Source organism: Delphinus delphis, chromosome 4, assembly GCF_949987515.2.
Source record: "Delphinus delphis chromosome 4, mDelDel1.2, whole genome shotgun sequence".
Classification (NCBI taxonomy): Eukaryota; Metazoa; Chordata; class Mammalia; order Artiodactyla; family Delphinidae; genus Delphinus; species Delphinus delphis.
The window spans coordinates 48,668,947-48,682,635 of NC_082686.1; the positions used below are offsets into that span (position 1 = coordinate 48,668,947).

The window sequence follows — 13,689 nt, forward strand, 5'->3', positions numbered from 1 at the left end:
AACACACACACACACAAAAGCTGATTTTAAGAGGTATTAAACTTTTTCTTAAAAAAAAGAGCTACCATTTTTTTATCCCAAGAGTTGTGAGAAACAGTATTATCTTCTCTAAAAAGGCTTTCCCTGTCTAGTGACAACCCTCTTACTACCTCTCTACCACCTCTCACTATCTCCTCGTTCTCGCGCTCTCTCTCTCTCTCTCTCTCTCTCTCTCTCTCTCTCACACACACACACACACACACACACACACACACACAAACCCGAAGGCTCAACACCCTCCTGTGCTCCCAAAAAACTCTATGATTGTTTCTAACAGGCATATTAAAACTGTTCATATGTCCATTTCTCCCATTAGGCTATAAATGACTTAGGAATAAGAGCTGTCATTCCGTTTTTTCTACCTTGTACATTGCCTGCTAGTAGTAGATGCTCAAAAAATGTTCCCTGAACTACCAAAATTACCACATGTCTGCTAAAACAGAAAAATTAATCTAAGCATCAATTATATGACATGCACTGAGTAACATACAATTTAAAATCTATTTCTAAGAATGGCTCACATTTCTTAAGGAAAAAAATTACACCTCAATTTAATGAATTGGAAACATGTTTAATATAAAATGTTGATATTCTCAAAGCATTATTTCCATATGAATTTAGGAAAATGAATTTTAAACAATCTTCAAAACATGGTAAAGAACAGAGGTGTCTTTGAACAACATACAAACAAAAAAGTTAAGAAGTCACAAGGAGATGTATTAGATACTTGCTTTCCCAAAATTAGATATACAAAATAATTAAGTCATCTAAAAAATCCCCTCCCCCCCCACAGAAATTGGGAATGAAACATGTAATTATAACCATCTTTATAGGAAATCTCCAAAGGACAAATATCTTGAACAATATAAAGATGATGACAAGATTAACAGAAACTTAAGGACACTAAGGCTTAACTGACAACCTCAATTCACAAGATTTTGAAATAAAATGTTCCGACTTTTAGCTTCATCTTAAATTGCCTTTGCTTCACTGCTTTATATACAGTAACAGTGTAAAGAGATGCTTAAAACAGAAGATTAAAAAACATTTTTCTTGTCTGAGAAAATACAATATAATTATCCCCTCAAAATATTCCTGATAACATTAGAAAGTTATGAAGTGTTTAATCATATGTAATACCACCATCATCACATCAATTCAGAACTGTTACCTGAATGTTTAACAAAAACTTATGCTCCATGGGGATCACATGTCCTTATAAAAATACAAAAGCAATGAGAGCAATCTGGCTTTTGCAGATGAATACTGGGTAAACAGCTATAAAATTATGTATTTAGTCCTAACGATTAATATAGAAGACTTTGAGGATATTTTTTTAAAGTTATGAAGTCACCAATTTTATCTTCTATACTTACAGAAACTGTGTACATATATTCTGGGATGTCAGAATAGGACAGAAGTCAATATTTATATAGCTATACCTCAAATAAACTAAGTTAAGCTACATATACAATTTTTAAAAACCTATTTTGGATAGCTAAATTTTTCTTCCAAATTTCACTCTGAATGAATGAACTAAATTCTCAGATCCCCACACATGACATCAAAAGAAATGGAAAACAAGCAACAATTAGAATAGAGTAATGGTTCCACTTAGCAACTGAGAAAAATAAGCTGCGCATTGAATGAGTGAATTTTTATCACCTTCCTAACATTATGTCTTCTCTCACACTATACAGAAGGGATGCCGTAAATGGCATTTTCTGAAGCCTTGATACTAAATTCTTTAAAAAAAAAAATACACAGTATTCATATTGCATGCTTGAGCTGCAAAGAATAGAATTACAATATAATGTGACTTGTCAACGAATTTGACAAGCACTGGGGCTGGCACCAGGGAGGACCTAACTCCCTTCAACTCCCAGTTATGTGGAAGTACAGATCACATAGTTTTATTATCTATAAAAACATTCCCACATTACATATGCTATTGCATAATCCAAGCATATTTAATCAGAAAAATATCAAATATTTATGAAATTTTAATTTCTATCTAATGACTTTATCTATATCACCCCCATTTCCACTCCATCTATGAGATCCTAACAATCCTAATATTATATCTTGTATATTTTAAATAATGTACAGTGACTTATAAAACTACTGCAAGTTATTTTCTTCTCTGTGAGCTGGCTAACACAAATGCTGATAAGCAGCTTTCCAGTAATCGTATAGAACATCTGTGTCATGTTTGTACAGATTAACTAGCTACTGCTGCCCTTCTGTTGCTGTAAATGAAGTTTCAAAATGAGCTCTCGAATATCTTCCCGTTTGGTCTTTATTACATGACGAGGAAACCATTTCTCCAAATGAATTGGAAGCTCAAAGTTAACAATAGGATCCTAATGAGAGAAAAGACAGAGTGCAATCACTTTAGCAGTATAATTCAAATTTGTTTTAAGCTCATTTTTATAAGAAATGAGATATTGCTAACTTTTTTAAATAACAGCTTTACTGAGATATATTTCACATAACATACAATTTGCCTAAAGTATTCAACTGAATGATTTTCAGTATATTCAGAGTTGGGCAACCATCACCACAATCAATTTTAGAACATTTTCATTAAACTGCTAACTACTGAACATCAAAATTAAACACCATATGTTATGCTACAATGCATGTTTAAGTGAATTAGTGCAAAGAGAATTAGTAAACAGAGAATGATTCAGTACAATGCAGAAGTCAGGCTGGTTTGAACACAATTTTTTCCAACATGTTAATATTTTGAAACTATTGAAACGAAGAGGAAGCCTTAGCAGTATATGAAGAATCTCACATAAAAAATAGAAAATCCTGCAGAAGTACCTTCTTTTAGTCCACGAAATAGCCAATTTAGTGGCTTAAGGAACTGATATATTTTCCATTACGTTAAGCTTAATAAGGAAGTTGCAAGTTGCAACTACAAAGACAATTCTGCCTGTGTTTAAAAAAATAAATGAGTAACTGCTGAATAAGACTACCCCTAGATCATGTTTACAAATTTGATGAAACTATTAGAAGCCAGATGTAAGAAGGACTTACATCTTAAAGAAGAAATTAGGAGTCCCAGAGTTTAAAGCTGAAATGAAGGACTGACTGTGATTCTAGGGGCAAATCTCAGTGGAGATTTAACTGTGCATGTGTTTTTATTAGAATTAAAATTGTATTTCTTATGGCCTAGTTACAAAGTTCCACAGGTTTTGAGTGGTCAACCTGAAACCTATTTTCTTCAATCCACACTCTGTTATATTAGTGCACAAATTTGTGAAACACAAGATTTAGTGTTCTGAGGTTTTCCCCCCAGCAATCTTAAGTGGTGCTACCACCTATGTTAGAAGTATGTTCTACTGACTGAGGCTACATAAAGTAGAATTATATAACAGACTCAGACTATGTCATGTAATAAGGCACTTTGGATATCTAAAAACAAAATCAAATCTCTTGGAAAGAGTATTAGAAGGCCAGAACTGTCACCCTATAATGAAGTTCCAGTCTAGAATAAAAAAGGAAAAAAAAACAGCATAACATGTTTAGTGGTTTCCATAATGTGTACCATGTTCTACTGTATATTATCAATCCTCCCCAATTATACCAAAAGTTATAACTGCATACTATAACCCTCATGCTTTGAAAGTACCTTTAAGGATTCTCCAAACAAGCTTCTGGTCAAAAATACCTTTTGCTATACCCATCTTCATAAATAATACTGGTTATGACTGAAGTAATGAGCTAACAGTTCAAAAAGCAGAGTGATCCCTTGCTATTTAAAATTTCTTTTTAACATTGCTACAGTTCCTATAGAGTCTCTGATGAGCTAGAAAATAATACCCATACTTCTCATTGTACTTATGTAGTTTATGGTTTTCTGAGCTTCTTCAATACACAAGTCTTTGAGTTTTGAAAATTTTTCTTCAAATTTGTGTCTGCCTTATTTTCTCTCTCCACCCCTAATCCTTCTGCAACTCCAATTACATGTAAATTAGACTTTTTGACTGTATCACACTTGTCTCTTATGCTCTGTTCTCTTCTTTACATTCTTTTTCCTCTCTGAGCTACAGTGAGATACTTTCTATTGTCCTTTTTTAAAGTTCCCTTATCTGTCTTCTGCTTTATTCAGTCTGTTATCAAACCCATACAGTAAGTTCTTAATTTCAGATATATCATTATGCATTTTCAGTTCGAGAATGTCCACTTGACTTTTTTTTTAGCAGATTCCATTTTCATCCATTTTGTTTATCTTTGACTATTTTCTCCAACATATTAATCAAATCATTTTAAAGTTCTTATCTTCCAACTCCAATATCTGGGTTATATATGGTTCTATGCCTTTTTTTTTCTTATTTCTTGATTACCTCTAACATTTTCCTGCTTCTTTGCTTGCCCAGTAATTTGTGGTTATATGCTGGTAATTGTGAATAAAAAACGTATTTATGTCTTTACATACCTTAAAGAAGCTTTCCACATATTGCAGTAAATATACTCCACAATCACTGCTATTATCTTGTTTAGGAACTTTAGGGCATAGGTCCACCATGTTTGTTTTGCTGAATTCACGATGAGTTTTTCGTTTAACTTCCCACTCTACCTCTAAATACCTTAAATCATCAAAAAGTAGAGTGACTCGAGTAGAAATTTCTTTACTATTATGCAACAATTTCACAAAAATGGAAAAACACTTGCTGCCAAATATATGGCCTCCAGCCACATTTCAAAAGACTTAAACCTTAACAGCACAAATTATAATATGAGGCTTCAAAAGTGCTACTTTAAATAAAATCATCTGAGTTTCAAACTAAAAGCCAGACTTTTTTCAACAACTCAACTTTCACAAATCATATACATAAGTCACTTATATTACAAAGTAAACTAAACAAATTATTTTTAAACTTTAGTTGCTAGTTTTTTCCAGATCCTGTAGGAAATTTAAAAATTACAAACACACATGCACACACAAAATAAGAATGTAAAAGAGTTCTTATTTTTTTCTAAAGTGTTAACTTTTGACAACCACTAATATTTGCAGTGCTCCTTTGTAAAATTATGACTTTTGTTCAATTGCGAATACAAATTCCAAATTGACTTTTGATATAATCCTTGAGAAATATTTTATACATAATGGGGATATTTGTTATTAATTAGATTTACAGGCCTCATCTAAATAAATAATAAAATATAATTCCTGATATAATCTTTTCAGTAATTCTTAAGGCAACTTAAAAATTGTTGAGATTTTAGTAAAATTGTCATTACTTACTCTCGTAAATTCTGGACTGTGTTTTGTACAGAAGCAGCTTTCAAGGAGTCTAGTATGAGAATGCATGGCCTATGAAAATCACAGGAAGAAATCAAGATGTATATATTCCTATATGAAGTAAACCTATGTATCTGAAAAGACTCTATTATTATAGCATGTACATACCTTTTACACATTTTCTTTGGTACTGACATATTCATCTCAGGACTCTGAAATAACATGAATTTTTACGACTTTGCAATTAAAGCTAGTGTGAATAAATTAATATTCAGTTACTCTTTAAAATGTTTCAAATAGGGACTTCCCCGGTGGCACAGTGGCTAAGACTCTGTGTTCCCAATGCAGGGGACCTGGGTTCGATCTCTGGTCAGGGAACTAGATCCCACATGCATGCCGCAACTAAGAGTTTGCATGCCACAACTAAGGAGCCCGTGTGCCGCAACTAAGGAGCCAGCAAGCCACAACTAAGGAGCCCTCAAACCACAACTAAGGAGCCCTCAATCCACAACTAAGGAGCCCACCTGCCACAACTAAGGAGCCAACGAGCCACAACTAAGGAGCCCACAAGCCGCAACTAAGGAGCCCACGAGATGCAACTAAGACCCAGCACAACCGAATAAATAAATTAAAAAAAAAAAGAAATAGAAAATGTTTCAAATAACTTTAAAATTGAAATTTCAAATAAGAGTTCTTTTCATCATCTAAAGTGAGCCAACTTCATTTTTTTTTTAATTTATAGATTTCTTATACTGGTGAAACAGTAGTTTATGCACTTTTACATGTGACCTCAAGAAGTTATGGAGCTTTAACATGGTCTAAAAAACAACATGGAACTTGAATTACTTCTATTCAGAGTTGCCATCTTAAGCAAAGATGAAGAAGTTAACTGAACCTGCCCTTATACACATTCTCTTAATTCAGTATATGATATCAATAGAGACAGACTTCTTCCTTTTGAAGCATAAGAAGCAGATTATTAATGTATACTAAGGGACAAGAGATGAGGTATTTTGTTATTTTTGTTGATAAATTTAAGAATCAATAGATCAAACTTTCTTTAATATGCAGAACTTCTCAGCACCTTTATTATTCTAATATAACAGTGAATCTCTAAGAGAGGAATAGGACACAGGGTTTACCCAACTTAACTGACCTTAGAATCCTTTTTATCATAAACTGCATCTTAGAACAAGTATTCCATGGAACCCAATTTGGGAAACCTGGCTCTAGAGGCAAGAAGGAACTCCCCTATTCTGCTGCTGTGACATCAGAAAAGGAAACCTCCTTCCTTCTGCCCACCCCGTACCAGTGACAGTAAAGACACAGGCCTATGCCAGGGAGGCTGCTGCTGTCTGTATGTATTAAAAAATAATTAGGTTTCTACCTTAATCAATTAAGATACCAAATCTAGACCATGAATATCAGTTTAGAGGTCCATTTAAAGAAAAGTTAACAGTAACTATCTTAGCCTCAGGAGTCGTATGGACTGACCATGAGTCTACTTTGAATGATTTATACCAACAATTTACAATAATAGAAAGTGGAATATAAAATATAGGTAATTAATTACTCTGAGTGCAAAAACTGATGACATAATGAAGAATAAAAGTACATTTTTCCATAGAAACTGAAAAAGTAGTCGACCAAGATGATCAGATAAACTATAAACAAACCTAGGGAGTTAAAGTAAGCTAAACAGATGCAAAAAGAATAATTTCTCTTGTTCTCTTTACTACCCCAACGAAATATTCCAAAGAATCATAAAACAGCATAATTTAATTATGGTACACCAATATCCATCATAGCCCACCTAGCTATGCCCTATTTTCCAGATAAAATTGTTATATTCATGAGTTTTCCTTCCTTCACATTTATAAAAACACACTTACTTGAGAATCTTCTGTACCCAAGGATGCTGAAGAAGTATGCAGATCATTATCTAGTTAGAAATAACAAAACAGTTATGTGTGTTTATTTTATGTCTAATACAAAGTATTTAGATAAGTTTAAATTGTAATTTGTATGCATAGTAGTAATTAAAGGGAAAAAATACCTGGGAACTATTTAATTTTTTTTATGGTTAATGTTACAAAAAAATTCAATCGATGGATAAAACTGACAATGCTTAATTGGCTGTCATCACACAATACATACACCCCAGAGCCAAAACTTGAAATACCAGTTAGCTGGGGCCAGTTTCCTGTAAAAAGACAATCTTCATAGATTGCTTACTTATCAAAATCTCTGCTGTTTTAATATTACTATTGCCTAGTAATAGTTCTTCTAACATATGATCATAGAGTGTTGCATAAATACACTTTTGCAGCATAGGAGGATTAGACAAAATAGAAAGTAATCAGTTGCTTTATCAGTCTTTCTTTCTCCCCCACAAGAGATAGGTTTTGGCCAGTATTAACGGTAATGGCTATTATTAATTCTGCTTGCTGCTTAGGCTACAGCTATAAAATACAATTTGATTTTTTTTTTCCTCAAAGAAAGTAGGCTTATTTGCTTACTTAAGATCTGGGTTGTAACATAAGAAAAATCATGGAAGAATTATAAGAGACCCGCAACTACCTAGCCAAATTACTAGTGTCAACAGGAATTGTGTTAATTTATATTAAGAAAAAGAAAAGGGCTTCCCTGGTGGCGCAGTGGTTGGTAGTCCGCCTGCCGATGCAGGGGACGCGGGTTCGTGCCCTGGTCCAGGAGGATCCCACGTGCCGCGGAGCGGCTGGGACCGTGAGCCATGGCCGCTGAGCCTGCACGTCCGGAGCCTGTGCTCCGCAACGGGAGAGGCCACAGCAGTGAGAGGCCCACGTACCACAAAAAAAAAAAAAAAAAAGAAAAGAAAAAGAAAAAAGGGGAGATTTCAATCTATGCCTTGAATTCTTAGAAAGATTATTTTATAAAAGATTTATAAAATAAGATTTATAAAATAGATTTATAAAAATAATTTATAAAAATATAAATATTTTATAAAATATTTTATAAAAATAATAATTTATAAAAAAAGATTTATAAAAATAATCTTTTAGAAAGATTATTTTATAAAAACTGCTATGATAAAACTTGATATAACAGTAAAACCTGACAATTACATTTTGTTTATACATGAGTCTTGAGTATCTATCATGAAAATTTCAGACATTTCTTCTAATAAACTAAATGATAAGAAATAATTATACTATCCTTTAACTTCATATTGTTCTCTATAATCATTTTACTGTTGCCAACATTATTAAAAACACCATCCATATTAAGTTTATCACCTATTGTTTTGTTGTCATGTTGGGATTGCTGAGCCTGGGAGTGCTGGGATATAGTTTGTGGAAAATCTTCATACACAGCTTCTTCTAACCATGGAAAACAAATGACTGCAAGATACCAGTGAGACCTGTTGAAAAAGAAATATAATCTTAATAACACAAAATCTAAACAATGTAGAAGAATACGTTCTAGAACTATAGCTGAGAAGGTGGGTATAACAAACATCAATTTTGAAGAAGTCCACTGTGGTATCTGAACACGATTCCAAAACTAATTTAAAAAGCACTAAGACTTCTTAGGATAAAATCTGAGTAAGTCAAACTCATTTACTTTTATATAATTAGTGTTTCCTGTTGAGAATCTGCTTTAATAAACAAACAAAGAGACTTATAGCATCACCTTTTTTCTGTTAGTGCTTAAAGAGCTTGTTCTCTTAAATATTTGAAAATTTATCCTAAAAGCTTTTGATTGTTTTGTTTAGAAAATCTTTTCTTGAGTCCCACCTCAAAGTAAACTGAATGTCTAAGCCATTATAGTCTTGTGGGCATTTGTCATTTTTTTCCCCCACTATTTACAATATAAGTACTGTCAAACCAAAATCCAAGATAAACTCATTATTTTAGCTAGTTCTTTAGAAAAAAATTAAAAATAATACCTGGGTTTATCTACCCATACTTTTTACTGATTATTAATCTAAAAATGCACAAAGTATGTTTCTGTACTCTCCGATTTTTTTTTAAATAATCTGAAATACTCACGACTCATTTACAGGCACAAAGATGTAATCTTTATTAAAGATGTTTATGTGACGAGTCCATGTTCTTACTCTCTTATGTCTTCTCTGAGCCATTCTGGGAACAAAAAGATAGACATATTTGATAGATAAAAAAATTAAAAATTTAAGATAAGGATTTCAGGGATCTTTTTTATACACTGAAAAATGCTAGCTTTAGTTTATTTAACCATCTTCTTCAAGGTACATAATATTTAACAGACTAGAAAATTATCTCATTTTATTAACTCCTGGCTGTTTTTAAATATGATCACTATTTATAAACAATAAAGTATGGATAAAAGAAAGGCAGCAATTCATAAAATGCTTTACAGATGCCAAAAGTGTCTCAGCAACTGAATATAAATAGCTATACCTATTTATTCTATTTAGTTCCACCTGGGCTGATATAAAATATTATCATTAAACCTTAACAGAATTGTCTAAATGTTATATCTGTGATAAGGGAGGTGTTAAAACTTAATGGAAGAGGAGGGATGAGGTATATAGTCTTAGATTTTTAAAGATGAGACTCATCTCCCTTTATTTCATTTATAAGAATATTATAGGACAATGAGTTTTAAGCATACCCTTTATCCATCCTTTATTTCTTTGACAAATATTTATTAGGTTCCTAAGAACAAATAATGAAAATCACTCACACTGCCCTAAAAGGATTTACAAAATAATGAAGGCAGAAAAAGACTACAACAAATAATTAAAATATAAGTGTCATAAAGGATACAAAGGAATTATGGTGATGGCATCTAGGAAAAACATGAAGAAAAGGGTTGGGACACATGAATAATAATTCCTTTTCTTTACCTCATTAGGGAAGTTAAAGAAGGAAGATATCAAACCAAGTTTGGATGTCAAAAAAGGTTCTAGGAAAGGGATAGCATTTCACAGTGGCATAAAGGAGATGGTGATATGTGACTTCTGGCTCAGTCCCACGAAGGACCTCTTTTTAGTCAGAAAATTAAACAAATCATCAAGTTCTTAAACATTTACATACCAAGTAACACAGGAAACAGACATCTTTGCCCTATCCCTGTCCATGTGAATATCTAACCAAACTCACAGGAGTAGACATTGGGAGTAAGAATGGGGCTAAAAGATGAGGTAGGAATTAGTCACTATGCAAAAGATTAACTTCATAAAATAATGAGTCATATGTTTACCAAATTTTCTTATTTCAAAATGACCCAACCATTACAACGATTATAAATTATTATTTTTACCTAGTGCAGAGTCTCTTAATTTGTTTTCCTTCTGAAAGATCTTAAGGATAGACACCTGGTTTTCTTTTGTCTTGTTATGTTGCTGTTTGATAGATTTCCTGATTATGCTAACCTTATTTGATTGGGAATACATTAGATATTGGATGGGGCAAGGATGACAGGAGAGAATACGGGGGCCGCAATATAATCGCTTATTCTCTGTTCCTAACTGCATGGAAAATCCTCAACTAATGTCTAACAGTTCTTTCCCCATTCAATAACATACATTATTATGTTTTATTATGAGTTCCTAGTATGTTCTAAGAATTGAGCAAAATGCACCAGGCATAGAGTAGAAAATAAGACAGATGAAATCCCTGACCTCATGGAGCTTGTATTTTAGAATAAGAAACAGAAAATGAACAAACAAACAAAAAAATGATTAGAGATCATGTTGTAAAATAAATTTAAAAGTGCCAGAAGAAGAAATTTCTGTCAGAAAACAGGAAAGAGCTTAAGGATATTTGAAAACTGAAAGGAGGTAGGCTGAACTGAAGTGCTATAAATGAGGGGAGAGAATGCTGCAAGATGAGTTTAGGGACATGGACAGAAGCAGATCTTGCAGGATCTCATAAACCACAGTAATGACTTTGTGAAACATTTAGTCTGCTATTTCCTAACACTAGCAGTTTGAGCTTCCTGTAGGATTTACTGGCCATAAATTATGCTTTGTATCCCCTGTCACTTTGCTTCTGGGTTCCTTTTCTTTTTTAACCGATGTAGGGATTCTTTGTGTGAATACTAATTGTATACATATCAGGCTAAGCATTAGTATGAGTATTTGTGTGTGTGTATATGTAGGTATGTGTTCATATGTATATGTGTATGTGTATATATAAATATATATTATGCATAAGATACATATAAGATCTATCTTACACTGGAAGATGCCACTCATCTAACTCAGTTCTGTATTATGTTTATATATGATCATTCATACAACATCTAAATTTTTTCTAATTTTTTAATTAAAAATTTTTTTTAATACAGCAGAATCTACCTTTTCATTTCCTCAGTTTCTACGTGGGTATGCGAAATGCATAATCTCCACACTGACTAGTAATCTTAAAACAAAATGTGGGATTAAGTGCATGGTGCCAACCATCTGTTTCTATACTCATAAAATAGAAGAGGAGGGCATCAGAAATGTTAAATATCAAATTTATTTAATAAATCTTCCCCTTCCATATATCCCTCTCCATTAACCCTGATTATCAGGAATATTTTCAGATTGTGATTTTCTCCTTAGTTGACCCTGGCAGGCCTTGTCTACCAGCACAAATTCCAAATCCATAAAGACACTCAAAATATAGATGACTACACATCTCAGTTTGTATAGGACAGCCCCAGTATACATGGGTTGCCCAGCGTAGCTATTAATAAAGCCTCCTTTTATTCTCTCAAGTGTCCCAATTTAGGCCATAAATTATATAGTTGCAATATTAAAAACAACAGACAAAGCTTGAACTTTGAAACTGGAAAGCTATATCCAACTTCGGATAACTTATCTAACTTCTTTAAGCTTCAATTCATAACAATAATGGCATTATGTCATAAGACTACTGTAGAATCAAACAAAATAACGTTATGTTCACTGCCATGGCTCCAAGCAGGTACTCAATAAATGTTAATACTCTCTCTATTCCTATCCTCCTTCTCCAACAATACAAGAAATTCAGACAGTTTACCCATTTAATCATCTTCTTACTTGCCTATTATTCCTATTATTTTAAAGGGATGAAACAGCTCTCACAGCCATTTTTTCAAGGCAGTCCAGTATAACAAAAACATCTCTGGATTAGAGGTTAAAAGATAAAGATTTAAGTACCAACCAGTTCTGTCACTTACCAGAGTTCTGCCAATCTTTATTGGCCTGCTTCCTCATCTGAAAAATGCCTTACATACCTAAAAGCACTGTTATGGGAAGAAATAATGTACAAAAATGTACCTTGTAAAGTGGTAGACAAATGCTTACATTAACTTTTTAAAAAATAAAAACTCTTAATTTTACCATGGGCCTACCATATAGATTATCACACGAATTGTTAGGGGCAGGGAGAGGGGTGAAGTGGCTCCAGGCTCACAACTATCCAAGTTACTGCTAAGATACAAGAATTACTCCTTCCTCCTTTTCGCCTAGCCCCATCCACTGCTCTATAGGTTTTAGAATTAATCAAAAAAATACCTGGACAGAAATTCAGCTGATTTGTGGGAACATGGTATTTTTATAATGTTACACCAGTTTAATTAAATAGTAGTATGTTAGTGAGGGTCCAACCAGGAAAACATAAACCTCCCTATATATTTAAGACAGATAAAATGTAATGCAAATAATTGGCTACAGTGGTGATAGAAAAAGCGCAGTGCCACAAAAGGAAATCAGTGAGGCAACCAGAGCTTAGCATAGTAGGACAATGCTACACCCTTATGCTGAAGGGCAAAGTGAAGAAGTAGTACCTCCAAATGGAAGCTAGAGCTCTATCAGGTCTGTCCAGTGAAAGAAGGACCCACAGAGGAACTAGAACCACTACCAGAATAACTGCCCAAGGCAAAGAGGGTAAGGAAGAAACATCCTGACTTCTTCTTTCCTTGCCTCCCAACCTCCAATATCCCCCACAAAACATGCAATTGGAAATGCAACCAGTAAGAGTCAGCCTCCCTGTGATAGGGAACAGAACAGTGGAAGGGTAAGAAATGCCTCTCAGAGCAAACAGGCCCAGCACCTGCAAAAGTGGTAATACTGCTCACTCTAGGAAATACTGTAAGAAGTTATTTCACTAAGTCCATCAAAATAGCATGTTTTCCTCTTAAAACTTAAGTACACTGAAAGACTGACTTACGAAAGATTTGGATTATCTTCTGTTAAATTATTTTCCTTTCTTGTCAAGCATTTGTAGAAAAAGCTACTAAAAATGTGACTTCGTTCAACAAGTTCATCTGACACCTTCTCCAATATAAGATACCTGCAAAGTAACACCACAAAAGTAAATTATTTTTAGATTTTATCCGGTCTTCCTCCAATTATCTGTGTTCTGAAAATCTTCATTTTTATGTCCTATTAGAGTCAAAGC

The 13,689-nt window shown here is 33.4% G+C and overlaps 1 protein-coding gene across 7 annotated transcripts in view; it reads right to left on the reverse strand.

Moving 5' to 3' along the window:
* Positions 1-600: 600 nt before the first annotated feature.
* Positions 601-13,689, reverse strand: part of SENP7 (SUMO specific peptidase 7) — a 153,597-nt gene continuing 140,508 nt past the window's right edge. For all 7 annotated transcript variants that reach the window (XM_060010567.1, XM_060010566.1, XM_060010570.1 and 4 more), the window contains 8 exons: positions 13,459-13,581; positions 9,325-9,417; positions 8,569-8,693; positions 7,186-7,235; positions 5,462-5,505; positions 5,297-5,365; positions 4,487-4,637; positions 601-2,402 (listed from right to left, as the gene is read on the reverse strand). In XM_060010567.1, the coding sequence (XP_059866550.1) occupies positions 2,265-2,402; positions 4,487-4,637; positions 5,297-5,365; positions 5,462-5,505; positions 7,186-7,235; positions 8,569-8,693; positions 9,325-9,417; positions 13,459-13,581 (793 nt within the window). In that variant the 3' untranslated portion in view covers positions 601-2,264. The remainder of the gene's footprint in view (positions 2,403-4,486; positions 4,638-5,296; positions 5,366-5,461; positions 5,506-7,185; positions 7,236-8,568; positions 8,694-9,324; positions 9,418-13,458; positions 13,582-13,689) is intronic.